Below are 22,906 nucleotides of genomic sequence, written 5' to 3' on the forward strand. Positions count from 1 at the left end.
ATAATTTACATGTAAATTGTCAATTAAAAGATGCATGAAGTTGAAAGTTCTCCAAAGCAATTTAAAGAAACCAATGAAAATGCAGATAATGTATGCTAAAAAAAAGGATAAAATTGAAGAATCAAGTAAACAAAGGAGAAATCATTCCAAAAAGTGGTATCCAGAAAAAAAAGAATTCTATTATCTATAAGTCTATGCTATATTCCAAAGCAAATTGCAGAAAACCACAAAAAAAATTCGCTACAGCAACATTATACAAAATCTTTTAATCACATCTATGAATCTAATGCTGTATTCCACCCACCCTAAACCTGCTAGATATAAAATTAAGAAAATATGAGGTCTTAAATATGAAACTGGTAATATGAACTAAAGATAAAATATTAACTACAAGTAAGTATATTAAGACAGAAAAATGATCCAAGCACCACCCCTACCACAATCTTGTATCACGACAATTACACAATATCATATTTATTTCATTCATATCTACAAATAAGGAGCTGTAGTACGATTGCCAATGAGACAATTCACTACAAGAGTTCAAATGACAAAGATTTAGGATAATCATTCCATTCATAAAATTTACATTTACATAACTTCAAGGAAATTTTTATGTAACTTTTACGTCAAAAAGTCTGTCTTTCATTGACGTCAAGAATGTCTGTTTTTGTTTTTTCTTTTCACAGGCTTAATATTTCAGACACCTATATCCAAGATATTCATTTCATTCATGAAATTTACATTTACATAACTACTACTAAATTTTTATGTAACTATCACGTAAAATAGTAAGTAAGTCTTTTATTGACGTCAGAATTTCTTTTTTACCCCGACAAGTCTTAATATTTCCTGGGTAGTGTTAAAGAAGACACCTATATCAAATTGTGTGATTAACATTTCCTGATTCTGTATTAATATTTTTCTTTCCATATTTACTAAAAAGTCAAAATTAAAGAACAGAAGAAACATTTTTGAAAATTTAAAGGATATTTTTTTGTACTCTCAGCTGGATTTGGATGCCTGTCTGGAGGAAGAAGATAAAGCTAGAGAGAGACCAGGGTGTACTGGATTAATTTGAAAATCCATAACTCTATTTTCTTTTCTGTTGAAATATGACTTCAATCAATCATAAATCAAAAATGCTTTTGGTAATCAAATAATAATGAAATTCAAATCTAGATAAATCAAGTAATCGCCATAAGATAGTCAAATTCATCAGATAATTGTAAAACCATGCAATGGCTTTCATATCTACTCCACTGAATTTTCAACATCCTACAGTGGCGGATCCAGAAATTTTCATAAGTGGGGGCCCACTGACTGACCTAAGAGGGGGCCCGCTCCAGTCACGCTTCAGTGATTCCCTATATAAGCAACCAAATTCTTTCCCAAAAAGGGGGGGCTCAGGGCCCCCTGCCCCCCCCCCCCCCCCTAAATCCGCCTATGTCCTATATTGATAGACATAACTCCTTAAGATTACTGTTTGAATCAAACATTTTCATATTTTCCTATATATTAGTTATTGCTTTTGTAAGGATACAAAATATCCAAAATTATCTTAAAATATTAAAATGATTATAAACATTTGAATTGATTGTCTATATGTAAGTTTTAACCTACGATGTGAAAAAATCAGATACCCCTCAAATCATTTAGAATAAAGATCATTTTTATAAACTGCATATTTATTTTAATGGAAGGGAAAGGTTATCTTCCTGATTGGGACAATTTAACTCAGATTTTTTTCTGCTACAAAACTTACATACAATATAAAACTTATAAATCATTTCTATATAAGAGCTCTTGTAACTATATGACCAAAACCCTATACTGAAGTATCGATATTGACTTCATATTTGTTTAAAAATATGCTCCCACTTTCATTTTTTATTTATTATCTGCCATTTCAAGTAGAAATAAAACACAGGTGTTATAGATTTATTATGTTTGCATTTCATTGTGAACAAACCAACCTCAGAAATTAAAATAAGAAACTTTTTGGTCTATCAAAACCCTGTTAATTACATGTATACATGCTCAACACGAACATGACTAGTAAACTGCAGTACATTTTGCAAGATTTTCAATTTTTTTCTTCCAGCGCCTTAATGTCAGAGGTTTCCTCAGTCATCTTTCACCAATAAAAAAGTAGCATCATAGTGCTGCCAAGAGGTATAAAAGTGCTGTTTAACAGCAACAATCATTCAATTATGCAGCTTTACACAGGCGGATCCAGCTCATTTTAAAAAGGGGGGTTCCCAACTGAGGACAAAGGGGATGTTCCAGCTATATGTCCCAATTCAAATGCATTGATCTTCCAATTCTGCATTACTGGGGTAAAGTTTTCAAATATCATATCTATAAATATTAATACCTTGTGTCTCAATAAATAAGGGAAAAATAATTAAATGTATTCTAAATATATATCTTCCAGTTTGACTGAATCTAGTAGTTAAATAACACCAGTAAATAGCTGGTAAAAAGCATCAAGTTTATGTGTAAACATAATGCACATAAACATGTTGTGTAGTAATTGTCTCGTGAAGTGTGTATTTTAAAACTGCTTCAATACATGTACAGCATTTGGTTGCAAAGCACAGTGCATTCCTTTATGAACCAATCAACTTGTGCATTGGTTTTACAACAGAATGATGATTGTGTAAACTTTAAGCTAACTTAAAGCCATGATCTGAACACATTAGCAACACATGAGGTTCTTTGATACACATTGTTTTCGACTCTGTAGAGAGTTGACATCTGATCTCCACATGTTCAAAGGAACATAATCAGTCTGGTTCCCAGACACAACCAAGGGATACCAGATTTTCACTGTATAGAACATTCTTTCTTTTCATTTTTTAACAGTTTCCCTTCACTAATCTTTCTATCAAGCTGTTCTTCTTCTTCTATTCTAAAATATAAAAAAAATTATGATATAAGGGAGCTACCATTTGATTTTTATGGGGGGGCTAGGAGGAAAAATTATGTCCTGCATTTTTTTTTAGCTGTAATCTCTGTCCTGCCTTTTTATTTTTCGCTCTGTTCGGTCCTGCCTTTTTTTTTTTAGTTTATCCTGACTTTTTTTTACCTAAATTGTCGTCCTGACTTTTTTTTTTTTGCAAGTGTCTCATCCTGCCTTTTTTTTTCACTCAAAACTCCTGTCCTGCCTATTTTTTCAAATTTCATCCTTTGGTAAACTATCCTCTGCATAAGCAGTGAGTCATCTTTACATTTTGATCAATCAAAAGTGATTTTTATGAAGCTTCATCTTTGTCCTGTTAGAAATAAGATAGATTTTTTTTTCAAGGGGTACAATCAAAATCACGTGATGGATATACACACACCGGAAGTAACAGTCGAGCAGACCGCTTGAAAGGTAAGTAGTCGTATTTACTTGTTTATATCAATAAAATTTAGTAAATAAGGTAGTGCACCGAATGTAGGATACTATCTAGTTTTGAAATACACAATTATCCTTGCTGGAAAGCGTGCAGTTAATGCGAACACTTCGACACAGTTCCAAAATTTCACCGTCGAAGTGTTTGCAATAACTGCACGCTTTCTAGCAAAGACAATTGTGTATTTTAAAACTACATACTATCCGACATTCGGTGTGCCAACTTATTATTCAAAATTTAATTGATATAAACAAGAAAATGCAACTACTAACCTTTCAAGCGGCGAGTTCGACTGTAACTTCCGGTGTGTGTATATCCATCACGTGATTTTGATTGTACCCCTTGTTTTTGGAATCTTCATCTCATTTTTGGGGGAAGGAAAAACGAAGGCAGCACCCCTAACCACATAATAGAATATATAAAATATATTTATACAGACAGAGATTCATTTGTCAGAAAACAAAACCTAAAATAGAGTTATTGTAAAGTAAACATTAAAAAAAAATTATGATTAACTAAACATGTATTTTCCTTTATTATAAATGTAATTAACTTCAATGACAATGAATATCATCATAATTCATTATCTGTGGTCACTTCAATAGAATTAAACCTATCAGAAAACATATAAAAACATCATATGGTCACTTTGTGTAATGATGGTGAACACTATCAATTATAACACCTTTCGTCCATTAATGTACAAATAACAACTTTTATTTGTCAAATTATCATAGGTGGCTACAAGCTATGGATTAGAAAAAAACTTAGACTTAAAATCAAATGTCAATAAATGAAGAAGAGAGGATAAAGATACCAAATGAATATTCAAACTCATATATCCATAGGCGGATCCAGGGGGGGGGGACTGAGGGGCCCGGGCCTTCCTTTCGTGGGAAAAATTTGGTTGATTATATAGGGAATCATTGAAGCATGACTGGAGCGGGCCCCCACTTAGGTCAGTCAGCATCCCCCCCCTTTAGGAAAAGTCCTGGATCCGCCACTGATATCAAAAGAAAGAAAGACACCAAAAGACAAACGACAGTACACAAAGCACAACTTAGAAAGACTGAGCAGCACCTTGGTAGGGTCATCATAATTTCAGCCAAATCAAGCTCTAGAGGTTGGTTGGTTGGTTGCCTTATCTTGTGTAATATATTAATTTTGTTTTTTTATTTGGAGAAAATATTTTTGAAGGTCTCTGGTTTTTTTACAATTCCTCAGACTCTGGATTTAATGCTTGATAAGTGTGAAGACACCTGTCAATCATTGATAACTATATGTCATAAGGTTCCTGTTTCATTGACACATCTCCACATCTCCAGTCATTCATACTTATAAATTTCGAAACAATGAATAAAATATTTGTTTACTATTACTTTTAATACCATCTTTCAAGTGGAGTTTGATGATTTTATAATATTTGGGAGACTGAAGTCCTCCTGATGTTTAATATGTTTCCTGCTTAAAGATACATATGTCCTGTTGTCTTATGGGTTTTAATAGGAATTAACTGTATATGTAAAGGATTTAACAGATAAAGGAATTAAAACTTGTAATGACATACTGTTGGTGGAAGTATGTATTTTTTTTGTTTTATCTAATTTAATTAAGAAATAACTGTTATATTTTTTTCTGTCTATGAAGAAATAACATCAAAAATGTGGTGCACACTGATTTAAAGTGTGCACCACATTTTTTATGTTATTTCAAATAGACAGAAAAAATATTACAGTTATTTCTGTTATTTTGATTCTAAATTCCATTTTAAACCGGAGTAAACCATGAAAAAACATTGATGAAGTCACAGTCGCATGACTAAATCATGTCTATGAGCTGATAAACAAAATTATGTCAGCCAATCAGAAGACGTGATGCATTAAAAAATTAAATCATTAAGAAATAAATGACAACTAAAACATTTTTTTGTTTGAAAATATCATATGATTTGAGAATCTCATTGTGGACACATTTTATGGCCAAAATTGGTTTCTTTTGTGTGTCTTTGTTTTAATGATGTTGGGTTGTTGCTTACAGTTATTTACATGAAACATATCTTTTTACATATAAGTATGAAGTATTTCCACAGTCACTTGTACATTGAACTTATTTTGATTTTATGTTATTTTTTTCACTAATGAACCTCCTCATGTTTTTTTTAAATTCATAAATGTGATTACTTAGCAGTTTTTATAGTGATGACTTGATTAAAAGACCAAATATTTCATGACTATTTGATAATCTAAGGTTCTGTATTTTTGATTATTTGATTATCTTGTTTAAAAAGATACTTAATGATTATGTGATTATATTGGCAAAAAAATTGTAATTATGTGATTACTTAGACAACCCCATGAGGAGCCTCACTAATGAATTACATAATTCTGGTTTCACTCTTCAAAGTTGCATGAAAGTCGTACACATAAAAACATTATGCTTTTTTCGTGTTACTCTTCTCACATGCACTTTTAAATATTACCCAGAACTCCCTCTTCTTACTATAATATATTCTAATACATGTATATGGCAGCAGTGCAAAGACACATTAATAAAATAAGGCAAAATCAAATGAAAAATATTAATAACAGGGGACAAACTTACAAACCCAGATGTCACATCTCTAATAAACATCCACAGATGTAAAGATCTTAGGACCGTGCAGAATAGAACTGCAATCACTGTAATCGGACCAAATGAGGCATTCACAAACATCAACCCAAGCAGTTAAATGTTAGAAATATTGAACTGAAAGGGAAATGAAGGAAGAATAGCCCTCCATTATCGTAGCGTCTGTGAAAGAAAACATTCATTTTACCTGTTATTTTAATGTATAGACGGCCCCCGTTACTTCCACTTTTGTGACCGTACAAGTCTTTCAATTCTGATGCAGTAGACAAGTTAATTGAAGAATAAAAAGATGCGCTGAAATTGTTTCAGTTCCCTGATAAAACATCGCACTAGTTGTTTTCAGTCAGTGATTTTCAATAGGCATCCTACGTGAAGATGCGATTCTTTCATCTAAAAACCATTACCTATGATATTTAGGTTCATTCAGTTGTGTTGATGTCGTAGAAAAACATGATTCCATTAAATCATTGAGATATGGAGACATCAGTCATCATAAACACCCTTAATTTTGTCTTTTCATCAAAATTCCATTAGCTCATTAATAGAAACTATCGGCAAATAGACAACGAACAAGTAAGTGTGAAACCAACTACATTCATTTTAACTGTAACGGGATTGAAATTCACAGCGGTTAATGCAGAAAGGAAGTTGAATAATAATTTTTCAGGTCGAGAAACAATAGTTAGTGTGATAGTATACCAAAATGACCTCTATAATTGTCAATTTTTAAAGGTTGATAGTCCGGGATCGATACATGAAGTCAAACAATAAAAGATGCATCCAGCGGACAAAATCTATATTTAAACATTAATTAATTTCGATCGTTACCTAAATAGTTATAGATTTGAAATAGATTTTTTAATTTAACGTAATGGTGGTCAATTGAAATTTAAATCAATATGTTTTTTTTAATTATCTATTTTTTTTCTGGTTTACTGAATCTTATAAAAAATATACGAGGTCAGAAAAAAACTTAAAAACCAAAAATTGGGAAAGGCAGTTAATACATGTACCTGCATTAGACTGTAGACACATCATAAAGATTACAATTATATTTCTAGAAAAAAAATTCTTGAGTGGCAGACAGGTTTGTTGCTGACAAGTTCCACCTTACTTAAATTTAACCATGTAAAAACCTCTGATTGGTGAAAACAAAATATAAACCTCTGAAGTTCTTTATATGTTTAATTTGTTTAAATTCCAAAGCATTATACTTGCTTTGTAACTAACAGAACTAAAAGCATTTACCGAATATATTTTTGCCAAAACAATTGCAGAACAGTGCAGAAGTAGATGACAAGATCACAATTCTGATTCCAATTATATTGTTAAACAAACCACAATACATGAAAATAAAATATCCATAAATAATCTTCTACAAATTATATATTATGGGCTTGCCTGGAAGAATGCAAATCCTTGTTAATTTGAAGCTGGGGGTACATATACGGTTTAGAACCACCTTTACTTGTAAAATTAGATACAAATTCTGAAAAATAAGGTTGTCTGGTCATTTTCACTACTATCCCTCAATTCTATTCACCTATGAAGTTGGGGGTCAAAAATACATTGAAAATACTCTTCTAAGCAGTCCTAGACATTTTTTTCACTTGCAATTTGTTATTAATCATAAATGTAAAAACTATCGATAGGAATCTATCATTTTAATCTGATTAGGCTTATAAAATATGTATTGTCAAAAGGGAGATTACAAAAATAATTCCTCTCAATGAGATTTTATTATTGACAAAATATAAAGACCAAGGTTTATAAACACAATAGGCAATGATGATTCAGATTAATTTTCTTCATTGTTTTCTTACAAAATATTTATATTTGTCTTGACAGAACTCTTACTAATAAAACTGGTATGACAAAACAACGAAATTTTTCTTGTTCCCAGTACTACCGATTTTCAACAATTATTTTAAGCCTGTATGAAATATTTTACTTTATTTCAACGTTTAATGGACTCAAATGTAAAAACAAATATCCAATACATTTGTGAGGCATAAAATGTTAAAGAATTTATAGTAATAAAGATCTCAAACTATTTTTTTTTTATAAAATAACAAACTTTAATTAACATTTTAACATCACATAAGTTTTGTATAATTCTCAAAAGAAAAGGCAATAAAGAATTTAATTCCCACATTTACATTTAACTTATGTGAAAATGGAGTAGGTCTTGATTTTTTTGCAATTGAATTTCATTTCTTAAATCGCATATAGTTTTCCATGTTAAAATGGAGTAGGTTATGTTTTTTTTAAATTTTATTTTATTTCTTGAAATTGCATATAGTTTTCCCAGTTAAATAATCACTGAACCTATTTCATGGCCAAAATACAAAAATAATTAAAAAACATTCCTGTTTTGGAATAAATAATACAAGAAAACAAGGATTGTAAGAGAAGAATTTTTCTCTAATTTTTGTGCTATTTTCACATTTCCTGACCGGTGTGAGAAAAATATTTCTCCTCACTAGTGAAAAATCTGTTCTCGGCAAATGATTAGTCAAAATTTGATTATGACGTCAAAATGTTTTGTTTTCTTCTCAATTTTCCTATTGTGACGTCATGAAAAAAGGCGACTTGCCTGATGACGTCGCATATAAAGAGCACAATTTTCTGAAAATCTTTGAAAAAGAACGATAAAAAGCATTAGAGAAACAGATTCCGACACTATAACTCGTGTATTACGATATTTCTCCACTCTCGACAGTTAAATTTTATTATTTAAAGGGCTCGGCAAGCCTCGCGCTTTAAATAATAAAATTTAACTGTCTCGAGTGGAGAAATATCGTAATACACTTGTTGCAGTGTAAGAATCTATATATTTCAACTCTCCTTAATATAAACACATTTCAAATTTTCCACCAAACAAATTAATTTTCACAATACATATTGAATTAATAACATGCAGTCCAACCAACCTGGTGCAGCGCTAAATTTAATTTTCTTCATTCAATACTGACTTTATGTATCGATAAATTTTCACGTCAAATTAAAAGATCAATCATAGAAAATATTGAAGATTTATCACCGGAGTCAACACCTGTACAAGACGTAGACCCCCTTTAAAAGCATGTTAGTCAAAGTTTAACTAGACAGGTCGTTTTCCGTTACACATTTCTATTAGCGTGGCATGCGTCCGTTTTCCTACCCTACAATTTTCCTGGTCATTACCTCTGATCTGGTTATCAATTTCTTTTTTTGATTGATGGGTAGAGAAGAATTTTATAAAAGATGAGCAAATTTGATGAGTTTGATATTTTAATGGGAAAAGTGCATACTTTTATTACCTGGGCTTTTGTACAGGTAACCGAACACGGTTAATTATTCCATTACCCAACTTCTATGTCTTTATTACAATGTTAAGTGAATTTTTCCTGATGGCTAACTTGCATGCAATTCAAACAGAACTTTTCTTAAATAGGAGAGTTATTTATTACTATAACATTCTTTTGTTTCTTTGAAACTTAAAACAAATGTATTTAATATTTTTTCAAAAGAAATGGGAGAACTTCCCTTAATCTCAATGACAACAATGATTATTTCTCAGCATGTGAATCTTAGTTAGATTTGTTCTTTTTTTTTATGCAAAAAATATACTTTTTGTCTATTCTGCTAATGACATTATTCAAACACGGAGGTGCAAAATATGTTCACTCAATATTTGTTATATATCTGTTAAAAGTATGAATTCTATCAGAAATTATGTACGTATATTGTGCACTTTAATGATACATTTTTTCAGTAGATAAACTTTTAGTAATGACAAAGGACAAGGGATTAGCATTTTTTTTTACCCCAAAAAATCTAATTAAAATTCAGAATAAGTTTTCAGCCTTTTTTGCAGTAACAGATGAGGTAAAAATTTGAACAAGGGAGATCATTATTGAGCGACAGACTCATACTAATGCATTTATTTGGCACATTTTATTTTCTCCTTAATGACACTTACGCTCTTTCTTGAGAGTCTAAATGCTGGACTAACTCATCTCTCTTGTTTACTATTGCAACTAACTCTTCCAGTAATAGTTTTTCTCTCCTCTTCTGAGCTTCAGTCTTCTGCCAGTCTAGAAACAGAAATAAAATACAATATTAATTTACTCAAATTTTGTTTTTACCAAGTATAGTATACACAGGATAAAAATGCATAAAATAAATAGCATGAATTAAAAAAACTATCGGGACAGTACATAAGACCACAAAATTATTTCCTTTTTTTAAAAGCATATATGAGGGGGAGGACAGGGGGTACCCTTCTTCTCCTTTCTCCTACCCCCGTTCTCCTTTTTCCCATTAAAATAAAACATCTCCTTTTGAGATATTTTTTCTTGAAATATTAGAAAAAAATTTTAAAAGGAGAGATATTTTATTTTTTCTCCTTTCTCCAACTTTTTCTCCTTTCTCCCACCCCCTTTCTCCTACCCCTTTTCTCCCTGACCCCTGTCCTCCCCCTCATATATGGCATATAGTGGATACATAAAAAGGATAACAGGTATTGAATAAAGTTATCACAGTCCAACACCTCACAACTAACCACGCCTCGAAATATCATACCTGCCAACTGTCACTATTTGAGGTTTTTTTTTTCCCCTATGGAGGATCCCAAATGGAAATTTTAAAAGAGCAATTTTGTCCACAATTTTAAACAAAACAATTAATTTTACAATGGGTTGTAAAAGTATGAAGAAGCTAAAAAATAACATTAAAATATATTTGAAGGCCCCCTTGAAGGCTTTGAACATATATATATAAGTACCATCTTGCATGTAACACCCCCACGGGCATTTTGAAAAGATTGCAGGTAAGAAATATAGACATGCTTTCAAAAATCAAATCATGTGAAAGAATGGTTTTAAACGTTATTTAAGGACTGTTGGATGCATGGTGGATATCTGGATCTATAACTTATGCTTGATGTATGTTTATTGCTTGTAGTGATTATACACCGATCAAAAATACTTCAGACAACACAATACAATAGTTTATCAAGTCGAGAAAAAAAAAAATCAGATTTTTTAATACTTCTTCTTGATGTCAAGGGAAATTGTCAAACTGTTTACAAAATGTATAGCATCGGAAATTTTGTGAAATATTTCCATACAGAAGGTTTACCACTATAAAAATCACTGGATATAAAGGGGAGAAATCTGTTTGCGCCAAAAATGTGTCCTTTTGCGCCACAACGTTTTTTCTCCAATGCTACATTTGCGCCACCTGTTTTAAAATTACATGTTATCATTTGTGCCAAAAATAAAACATACAATTGCGCCAATTAGAAAAAAAATGAATTCCCCCCTCCTTTATTTGGACATAAAACCGGCAGTTTACACGGCAAATGTTTAATTTTTCTGAAGCATACTTTCTTATTACAGCTGCTGCATAAAACATAATCAGCCAAAGTTTCTATTTTTTTTCTTTTGGCATATCTAGTATTAAATATTCAGCAAAACAATAAGTTTTCTCTCTGTACATGGACTGTCTAATGCATTTCAAGTCATTTCTCTCCAGATGGTCATCTTCATGCTTAAGTATCTCCAAACATATGATACTTTTAAAGCCAAAAATAAGAATGAATATTAATCATTAATATTTATGATAGATTTGTGTACAGGTAATTGGCACAAATGAGTTCTGAATATTGGCGCAATTGATACATTTGGAAAACAAAATTTGGCACAAATGATACCCCTGAAGAACAGTAATTGGCGCAAAAGGACTGCTGCCATATAAGGTCTGTTCTTCAATCTATGAAACACAAAACATAAAAAGACTAACTTCTATTTTGATACAAGTCATAAGGGAATATCACTTACGTAATATTTATAAAAAATACTAATATTGAAATACTTATCATGTAATATTGAGATTAAAATTATATAAACCTCAGACTACTATTATTAATTCAAGTGTACACAAAACTATTAAAATGATATCCATCTTATGTAAATGTAATAAGATTCAATTTTTTGTGGTGGCTACTTAAAATTTATTTTAAGCCACTAAGATTTCAGTATGAAGAGAGCATGTCTACCATGCCAACATGACACTATGTGAGACAGTGACTCTAAAAGTGAACATATTAATTAGTTTGTTTTTCTCGCACATTTTTATCTGTACATCACTGATTTTTATTGTTTGTTGATTATTATAAAAATTCCTTGTAATTAAGCATATGCACATATAGTTATTTTAAGTGGGGAAAAAATCAAATTTGATGCAGGCCACCAAACGCTGAAGCTGAGGACATTGAATCTACAAATGTGGCAACTTTTTGTTGATAAATATAAGTCTCTTACTGGTAACAGAGAGATCTTTTGTCAACTACATAAATTATAATACTTTCTGACTTCCAATGCAGAAGTTGTCAATATATCTAATTTGCATACCAGGTATATTGTCACATAGTTCATAAAAAAAATATGAGACAAATAGAATATTAATTATTCATAGAATAAAAATATCTATTGGATATTTTTTCAATATTTTGTTGTAAATAATGATGTCAACGAAATTGCTTCAAAAACTTGCTAAATTTATCAATTGCTTTTAATTAACATTGTACTTTTTTAATTTTCAAGAAAAAAAAATTGCATGGCACTTGACAAGAATGTGAAATATTCCACTGAATTATTAGGGAATGTTTTCTTATTTTTCAATAATACTAATTGGACACTAATTAAACAATAATGACTATCCTTTGCAATTTTAATAGACAGTATTGTGATCTAAACACCAATACAACAAAACCATATAGAACACACCTGGCTCCACACTTATCTATTTTTAACACCTAGGCCCTTTACAACCAAAAAAACAATATCCAACCCCTTTGTATCCTTGTAAAAACATTCACTCCCTTGTCCACTGATAGGAATTTGTTTCTAGGGTATTATCAAAGCCATAGGTATTGACATGATAAAATTAGATAATACAAATTTCCAGCTGGAGGTGTGAAAAAGCACAATTGTCCCATGATTGTATTAATTAATGGGGTGCTTATGAAAACAAACATAGCTATTAGATAATGAAATTTAACAAAATAATTAGTGGTCTTTACAAATTTTTACAAGTAAAGACAAGATAATTAAAAATTTTGGATGAAATTAATTATCTTTCCCTGACGAAATGAGAAAATATGTACTTTAGAAAAATTCCTAAATATCATTAAATGCAATCTTATTTGAATCTGTCAAGATTTTCGCTTGGACAAACTTGAAAGAGGAATTAGCTATGCACACTTAATGTCTTTAGTAAAATCTTCTTCTCTATCTTTTAATGCTGAAATAATTATCTTACTTGGCCATTAAACAATTTAACAGTATTTTTTTAAACAAGAGGGGTAATCTTATTGGGAGAAAATATACAAGGCAATGCAATGAAGAGTTAAATTAATAAGACCGTTAGCCTAGCTTAATGTCAATCTTAGTTGTACTTTCCAGCCCAAAAATGTACAAACACAGAAAAGACCAATTAATCATTGACACGAGTAATTTATCATCTGAAAATCTTATTTATTATGTAAATACACATCAGAAATATCTTTAAACTGCTGCAGTCAAGCGCACATCCTACAGCAATTGTGCAGCGTGTGCAGTTTTATTATTATTTCCTTCCAAGGAGACAAATTGAAACGGCAAGATATTTAACAATGCTGAAACATGTCCCAAATTCAAACATACAGAAAATTGACATTAGAAAATATTTTCAATTAAATGAATGCCTAATGAATCATAATGTTATTTCTTAATATCACGATCGGTAAATAATGATGTTGCCAACTATTTTAAATGAAGAGAAACTAGGTAAAGAGGTATGGCCAATTTTCCACTATCTTTCTTCACTAACTCGGTCAAAATCAGAAAGTTGGCTATGAAGCCTAACAGAATCAAAACACTGTATAAAGAGGTTAATAAAAATAAAGTTTAATAAATATTTTTTTCAATAATTATCTTTAAAACCCCAAATGTAATACTTAGAGTTTTTATACAATATTGAAAATAAATAAATTTCTATTGGAAAGCCAGAACCCAACCAAATTTTGGTTTTATTATTATTTAATTTTTTGGTGGATATACCAAAAATTGACAAAATCTATACAAAAAAAATATTGAAAGTTATGTTTTAGCACTAAGTACACATAATTTGTTCAATGTCCATAGTTGTAACAACCTAGGAGTAGGCTAAGTCTAATGAGACTAAATTACTCTGAATTTGAGTATTTTTGTCAATTCAAAATGGCCCTAGGAGAAATAAATTTGGGATGAATAAGCCCCATTTCCTTCTTATATATATTTTTCTTTGAAGAAGTAATATTTTTCCGTGATTAAGAAGAGAGTACAAATGTTAGAATCTACCTCAATTCATTTTAGATTAATGAATCTTTATTAATTAGTAAAATAAAATTTAATAATCAAAATATAAATGACATTTTCATCTCTACTTTGCCCAATTCATTTTTTAAAATAAGCAACACATGTATGTTACGACAAAATATTAATATTTGTACTTGGTTATTAATTTAGCAAAATTGATCATAAGTAAATTATTCTAAAATATTTGTGACTCGATCTTTTCTGAAACTTCCTTTTGTTCTTCAAATGACACTGAAAATGATCTAATTTCTTTGTCGAAAATGAATAAACCACAAAAGGAAATAGAAATAAATAAGCAGTAAAACTCCTTAAACAAATCTTCATATTGTATAATTACAATGGGCATAAAATGGTGAATTGAAAAATGTTAAAGTAATAAAAGAGATCCAGTTTCTTTTTCATTGTAGTTCGCCACAATACCCGTGATCAAACAGGTAGACTAATTGAGTGTTAAACTGTCAGTTTCCGCTTGCAGGTGCTGAATTAGCCGATCGCTAGAATGTTTAAATTTCTCACTTGTCTTCGGACTCCGTAGTTAAACAACGTTAGTGTCATGTAAGACAGTGTTCATGCTTAAACTTCATACACGTGTCTGTCAACATATCACCGTATCCATTAAAGAAAATGGAAACTTGGGATGTATTAGTTTTCATGCCATAATAATATAAGTGGCCATGTCTTTTGTATGTTCAATACATCGTCCATGGCCAACGGGGTGCACGGCTCATCTTTACTAAATAATACCATGTTATTTCCTCTTTATGTCTGATCAAACAAGACCCATCATCATATCTTCTGCCACACTCCTGAGAATAAGATTTTTGTTCATCGACTAGTATGCCAGTCTATAAAAAAGCTTAATTCTCTAGCTTAATCCTCTACCAATATCAATCTTCTATCACACAAAACAGAGAGGGATGAAAATGATGTTAATTGACTTCAAGACATTATGATAAATAACTGTAAAAAAAAAGTTGACTCTAAGAAGCATTAGAAAGTCAGACAATTTTTTTTTTTTTTATGTCAATATTTCTCCATGCCGTCTAAGTATGCATTTATTTAGACATTAATGATTAAGTCCAGCATAAACTTCAATTATGTTTTATAAAATCAGTGCAGTCCAGATAATCTTAGATATACATTTTCAGTGCAAAAAAAGTAAGAAAAAAAAATCACAACAAACTTGTGAAGCTATTCCTCTCCATTATACATTTCTGTAATTGAATAAAAGAGGATTTCTAAAATTTCTAAAATTCATGTGACACATTTTAAACACATTGTAAATTAAATGTGACATATTTGAAAAAATATATGTAGACAAAAGTTATATAATTTCAAAATAGACTAATTATCTAAAAGATGTAAAGGATTAATTTTTTATTGTGTTATAAAATACTATTTCAAGTTGATGATTTATTCTTTAATAATGTCTAGGATTTTTTGTTACTACTATATAGTAAAAATTACAACTTTAATCATAGAAATGATTGCATTATTGTTGCATGGAACAGTACATTTTAAATATTTCAAAGAAATATATATATGGCTATGTTCACCAAATAAGGGCAAGTTTGACTTTAACGTTTAGATAAGTGACCTACCGAGTCCTTCACTTGAAGAATTTTCTGTCTAAAAAATTGTAAAGAAAATATTTTTTGCAACTCAAGGTTCAATACAGGTCAGTTTTTTTCCCTTGTAAGATCCATTTTTTGTAGACATAGTTGCAGGTGCTTAGACTCCAAATCAATTGGTATTTTGTTATTATGCTGAGTAAAAGCAAGACTAAAGAATAACTGTAAATATTCTACAAGTAAAACAAGTTTTGAAGAAGAGGACAATACAGCAATTAGGCAACAGACAGCAATCCAATGACACAAAAAAATCAGATGGCTTTAATCTCTTCAGAAGTAAACATGAAATAAAACAGTGAAATAAAAAATGTGCAAAATATGGATCACATAAGCAAAAAAGGTCATGAAAGTTCAAATTCTAATGATTAATAAGGTCACATTATGGTTTTACAACCATAAAAGCAAAATTGTGAAACATATAAAAGAAACAATTAACAGCCTAATTTAAGTCTGAAACAATATACGGTAACAAAAGTTACTAGAGGATTTCAACACAAAGCCGCTGCCATAAATAAACCATATATGCCATGAAAAAAATACATGAAGAATTATACTATATTTATTGTTAATTGCGATTTAAAATAATTAAAATAAATTATATATGCGAAAAGAAATACTGATTGGATAAAATGTAGAAAATATAAGACAATTACTGAAAAAGTTGTATGGCTGAAACCAGGAAGCAAAAAACAACTGCAATTATATGATCGGTAAATATTAGGAAGTTTAATCTTACCATAGTAGTGAAACAATTCAAACTTGTAATGTTAACAATTATATTATAGGGTGAGAAGTAAGAGTTTTATATACATACCACAATACACTACAGTAAACAGATCAGGTTTATTAAAGAGGATTACTCTCAAACCAATTTGTTGATAACTTTACGATTCTTTGTCAAAAAAGAGAATTATATTTGTTAAAAGGATGATTGCAAGTTTATTTGAAATAAGAAGATTACTGATAGAAAAGAAGACAATCGTCATGTTTTTCTAGTATTTGAAAATTGAGATATCCCATTATAACTTATTCAATGTTCGCCATTTCCTTAATCTATTCATACATAGTTTGGTTTCTTCGCTAAATTAGATTTTCATAGGTATAAAACGTTGTCGGGGATTGTTACATTTACAACAGCTGGGTTGAAGTTATGATTAAAATATGATGGATAAAATGAATATATGGTGAATTTTCATACAATGCCAAATACACTGACTTTTCCACGAGAATGATTACTGCGAAACAGCATGTTTGTCACACAACAATCTGACTCTCACTTAAATGTAAACCAATTGATTTTTCGTCCCAATATAATGCCGAAAAGGTGTCACATGGCTTTTGTCCGAGAGTTTTATTGTTGTCTCTTGTTTCAATAAACAAGTTGCTAACTACCAAAGCATATGGCTGTTTAAGTATGGAGGCAGACAGGGATACCATTGATCATTTAAATCATTTATTCACTTGGCCATTTAAACCCACGTCAAAATGTGTAATATATGGGTCCTCTATTAAAATGTCATACCATCACATCGGACAAAACTGTTACTTTATACAATAACTTCGGAGACTGGAAATGGGAAATTTATTCATAAATCATATCTATAATGTTTTTTTACTCCCCAAAATAACTGTGAAGTATTGTAATGATAATATGAAGGAGGCCAGCCGGTTGTTATTTACATAGCTCTTTACCGATCATCGTGTATTAAGACCTAACTGTACAAAGTAGGTGTTTATCTGTAAAATTGGACCCCACATTATTACCGTGGGATTAGCAGCTTAACAATTTGTCAAAAAACACATAACCTCCAAATTAAAACCTCAAAAGCGATGAGTTTTCAAATCGATCTTTAACAAAATGGCATTCAAAGCAGTATTTAAAGTCATTTCGTTATAGTAGAACTTTGATGGCTCAATTATAAATTTTTTATTCATATGTTGGATGGCATTTGATACCACTTTATTTCACTTCTTTTTTTTAGAAGTAATTTTTATTGTTAGAGAAACCTGAGTGTTGTGTAAACATTAAAAAACCCACCAAAGATTTATAACAAAATATGTTTTCTTGAGAATGTCAGAAATTAACCAAAGGTCATATAAGAAATGAGAAACACTTTTGAATCATGTCAACAACCACTTAACAACAGGTTCCTACTTAGGACAGGTGCAAACAAATGCAATCTTTCAAATATTTCAAGAAAACAGAAAGTCCATTTTCAGACACTGCACTTGCTTCTTACTAACTTAAACACCATTTTACACCATACAATAAAATATTTCAACAATCAATCTATTTGAAATAATGACTTCAAACTGCAACTTGGAAAAACATTTTGGACAATTAGGATGGTGTGAAAAGATGCCAGAAATCTATTTGTTTAAAAAATTAATTCTTTTTAACCCACAACTCATTTGCACTAGTCAAACATTTCTGGCAATAGTTTTTATATACCTAGTCTCATTTGGGCCAATCTTAAATAAAATTTGGTGTATTCAATCTTCAAAAACATAAGTATGAAAAAAATTAGGTTTCTAGAGAGTATTTGATAATAATGTAAATCTATTGAACCATTTTTCTAATAAACATGGGAGGAATATATTTTGCATTTGCAAGAGACCCCCATATTTAGTCCCAAATTGAAAAAAAAAATCATCACTATAATTCAATGCTGCATGACAATTTTAATTCTAAATCTACTTTCATAGTAACAAGTTGTAGCCATTCGCATAAATACATGTATTTAATAAAAAGAAAATCATTAACTAACAAACCAAGTTTCCAATTTGCTAACTGCAGCTATTAATCTACGCTTTTTCTTCTCTTTCAAAAGATCATGAATAAACGCTGCAACATTATCTAGAACTCAACAAATGACTTATTGGAATTGCAAATAATGTCGTTTTCTTGCATTAAAAAGTTCCATACGAGTCATTAAAATCAAGCAAATCAAAGCAAAGAAAAACAGCATGAAAAGGCTAAAATAATATTATAAATTATTGATTAAAAAATCATAACAAAGCTCTATGCGACCTTATAGCGACAAAATTGTAAATTGTTTGTCAGAACTCAATGACATATTAGTTTAAACAATTGAATACGGAAGACTTAATACAGACTTCCCATGGTGAATCTCTACTACGATCTCGCATGAGGTCCACCTCGTAACACCTGAAACCTTATAATGTCTTAATCTTTACAACTAATTTGACTGTAAGATTTCCATCATTTGACAAATGTGTTGAACTTGTAATTTTAGACAAAACGTTAGTTTTTTTAATTCACGAGCACGATGGAACAATAGAATTACCAGCTTCCGTCATAGTCTAGTATCATGCTGTTATCGCTGCAGCTACTCATTATAAAAAATTAAAATCGTAAGTCAGTCAAATATTTTTACATTTATTATACAGCTATTGAATATTTTCTTTGCATAATGAAAGTGATCTTAAACAATCATTATTTTTTAATATGGTATCTTTCTAAATCATGATAACTTATATCAAAGAGAGGCAAAAGATATCAAAGCCACATTCAAACTTAAAAAAATTTACAATATATAAATAAGGAGGGTTAGGAGGGGTCCTGATCCCAAAATCCTGGGCTTAAAAACATAAAATACAGAGGTCCCGAATTTAAAAAAAATAAATCCTGACATCCCGAAGTTAATAAAAAAGAATTCCCGGATCCTTAAAGGGTCAATCCCAAAATCCCAGCTTAAAAACACCCGATCCCGGAGTCCTGTTAAAGGTCCTATCCCCCCTCATAAATGATGTGAATATGAATAAGACACAGAATACCATATGGTAAACATACAGCCATTTAAAAAAAAGACTTTTACTATCGCATCACATTCCCATGCTGAGTAAATCACAAAATCTGGATAAAATTGGAAATTTGGCATATCTGTTAAGGAGTTCAGAATTAAGATCATAACGAATATGTGTTGATGGGACCAAGACTTAATGATGGAACATTTCTTTAACCGAAATCTCTATCCTGATACAGGATGGACAAACAAACCAAAAGACAGACTCAGACCATATATTAGCCCTCTTTATCAATTGATACTGTCTGTGACTGCAAACCTTCACAATGTTACAGCTTGTGCCGTCTGTGTTTAAAACAAACTGACAATGCCATGACCAAAAAAGACAGACAACATTACGCAAAACACAACATAGAAAACTAAAGACATAAAAGACAACATAGAAAAAGAAAAGAGATATATGTGGGTACATAAGACAACAATCCAACAATAAAGAAAAAGAACAAAAGACATCTAAAAATCAACAAACAGATTTTTAAAATAAGGGAGCTACCATTTGATTTTTATGGGGGGGCTAGGATGAAAAATTTTGTCCTGCATTTTCTTTTAGCTGTAATCTCTGTCCTGCCTTTTTATTTTTCACTCTAATCGGTCCTGCCTTTTTTTTTTTAGTTTATCCTGACTTTTTTTTACCAAAATTGTCGTCCTGACTTTTTTTTTTTGCAAGTGTCACATCCTGCCTTTTTTTTTACCCAAAACTCCTGTCCTGCCTATTTTTTTCAAATTTCATCCTAGCCCCCCCATAAAAATCAAATGGTAGCTCCCTAAGGCAGACATCTACTTTTTGACTGATGTAAGCAATATGACTTACTTTATTACACTTATAAAATTGATCATGTTGTTTTTACCATAATGAATATGTAACATCATTTTAAACCAAAGGTAAAATTCATAATGCATTATTTGAAATGCACTTTTTTTTTCACTTGAATGACCAATTGTTACACTGAAATATCCTTACATCTTTTTCATAATGTCATACTGTGTATATCTATGTAAACTTGAAAGAGAACGAGACACAATAAAGTCTATATAATGATTATACATGTATTGTGTTACATATCACAGGGGAGGGTTATTGAACTTTTGGTGAGTAATAACATAAACTGTACCAATTTTTCTGCACCAGATGAGCATTACGACAATTAATTTCTCTTCAGGGATACTCAAGGCCAAAATATTTGAAAATCAAAAGCTTATCAAAAAGATGGAGATCTATAAACCAAAAAGGAAAAAAAGGTAAACTTGTATTTCAAATTTTATCACATAAATTCCATATTTCGGCAATTCCCCCTAAAAAGAGTAAACAGCCAACTTAAGAATTGTGAGAACTCAATAAAACCTTTATTAGGGTAAACTACAGTGCTCTGGAAGGGCAAAAAACAGATTTATCTTGATTAAATTTATTTACTGGAAATAGTGGGTACAGACTGTAACAAATGAAACATATACTTATACCTTGTGTTCTTATTTTTTTGTGACAAAAATATGATGGTAATGAACCCAAGTTGGACCATGGCCATGCATATATATACAAATAAGGATAAGTGTTATCATTGCCAATGAGACAACTTGCTACCATAGACCAAAGAACCAGGATATCAACAACTGTAGGTCACTGTACAACCTTCAATGATGAACAGAAACCAAAACCCTTACAATATTAAAACCTTTTTAAAGTAGGTCACTGTTATGATGACCTTAAATGATGAGCAAAATCCTTTAATACAATAAGTTTTATCCTTAAAATACCTTATTCATTCAAAACCAAACAATTTATTGATATCAAAACTGTAAGCAATATGCTCCCACATTATATTCTTCACTAAATTTACAACTATTTAAGAAAATGAAATGGGTAACTATTCACAAAAAGAGAAAAACAGAGAGAATACACATTGTTTTAAATTGAATCTAAACAAAGGATACTGCCCTCTAGGTATTGAAAGGGATTTAGCTGACCTTATAATAGGATCAGCAACTATTGTCACTTCTAAGAACCTTAACGTCAATGATGCAAGATCCTTAATGACGAACGAAATTAATGACAGTTTTTAATTTGTCGATGATTAGTTCATCAAAGACTAAGGTAGTGATTAGCCTTCAATCAAAATAAATACCAATTAATTAGTTCAACTAGCTTAAATCCCCTGCACTAGTGAGCATTCCGCTAAAACTGGCCTTCGGCAAAATACAACAACTTAATAAATTTCTAATGCGTGAATATTGTCCGATCGTACAAATGGACAAGTAATAGTCTGATAATTTATGATTAATTCAACAAATTTTGTCATTTGTATAAATTCCTGTATTTGATTTGAAGCATATTGAAATAATCATGAAATCAGATAGAATGCCTTCAAATTTTTTATAAATCTGTTCAATCCTATTAAAATAATTGAATTGTTTAATCTCTAAATTAAGTACGTATGTACCCACGAAAAAGAAAGAATGTTAACTCAGTGGTGTTATACCCAGTCTTTTTATAATGTTGTGTTATAGTTGCATAGAGATATACACTTTGTATAAATCAAAGGTTTCTAGAAAAAGACAATTTCGCAATGTTAACAAGACTCACCTAGATTTTTTTATTTGTTTAATTTGATGCTGTTAACTTGTTGTCTAATTAACATATCATATGCCCTCAAAAACAAATTAAATTCATATAATAAATATCTTAATTTGATATTTCATAATTTTTATTATTTTTTTTTTTATCAAAAAAGAATCGTATTACTAATACAATGATGGCATGAACTGATAGGTCAAACACACAGTTAAACTTCTTAATTTTGAACCTAATTATACAAAGATATTTTCGTGTTATAGTGTTATTATTATGGACCATAAAAAGAATCCTTTTTACAGATAAAAATACCGTATTTCTCATTTGAATTAATTACACCTGAATGAAAAGAAACAAACAATACATTTTCACCTGGGTTATTGTTGATCATGTTTATTTTCAAACACATTTTTTTATCTTTAATTTGAAATTTTTTGTTTTGAATGATATAACAGATGTTTATATGAAA

The 22,906-nt window shown here is 30.4% G+C and overlaps 1 protein-coding gene across 8 annotated transcripts in view; it reads right to left on the reverse strand.

Annotated features, from left to right (window-relative positions):
• Window positions 1–1,927: 1,927 nt before the first annotated feature.
• The window catches only part of LOC139516224 (EH domain-binding protein 1-like), a 99,112-nt gene continuing 78,133 nt past the window's right edge, over window positions 1,928–22,906 (reverse strand). For all 8 annotated transcript variants that reach the window (XM_071306194.1, XM_071306190.1, XM_071306187.1 and 5 more), the window contains 2 exons: window positions 9,994–10,108; window positions 1,928–2,914 (listed from right to left, as the gene is read on the reverse strand). In XM_071306194.1, the coding sequence (XP_071162295.1) occupies window positions 2,830–2,914; window positions 9,994–10,108 (200 nt within the window). In that variant the 3' untranslated portion in view covers window positions 1,928–2,829. The remainder of the gene's footprint in view (window positions 2,915–9,993; window positions 10,109–22,906) is intronic.

Source organism: Mytilus edulis, chromosome 3, assembly GCF_963676685.1.
Source record: "Mytilus edulis chromosome 3, xbMytEdul2.2, whole genome shotgun sequence".
Classification (NCBI taxonomy): Eukaryota; Metazoa; Mollusca; class Bivalvia; order Mytilida; family Mytilidae; genus Mytilus; species Mytilus edulis.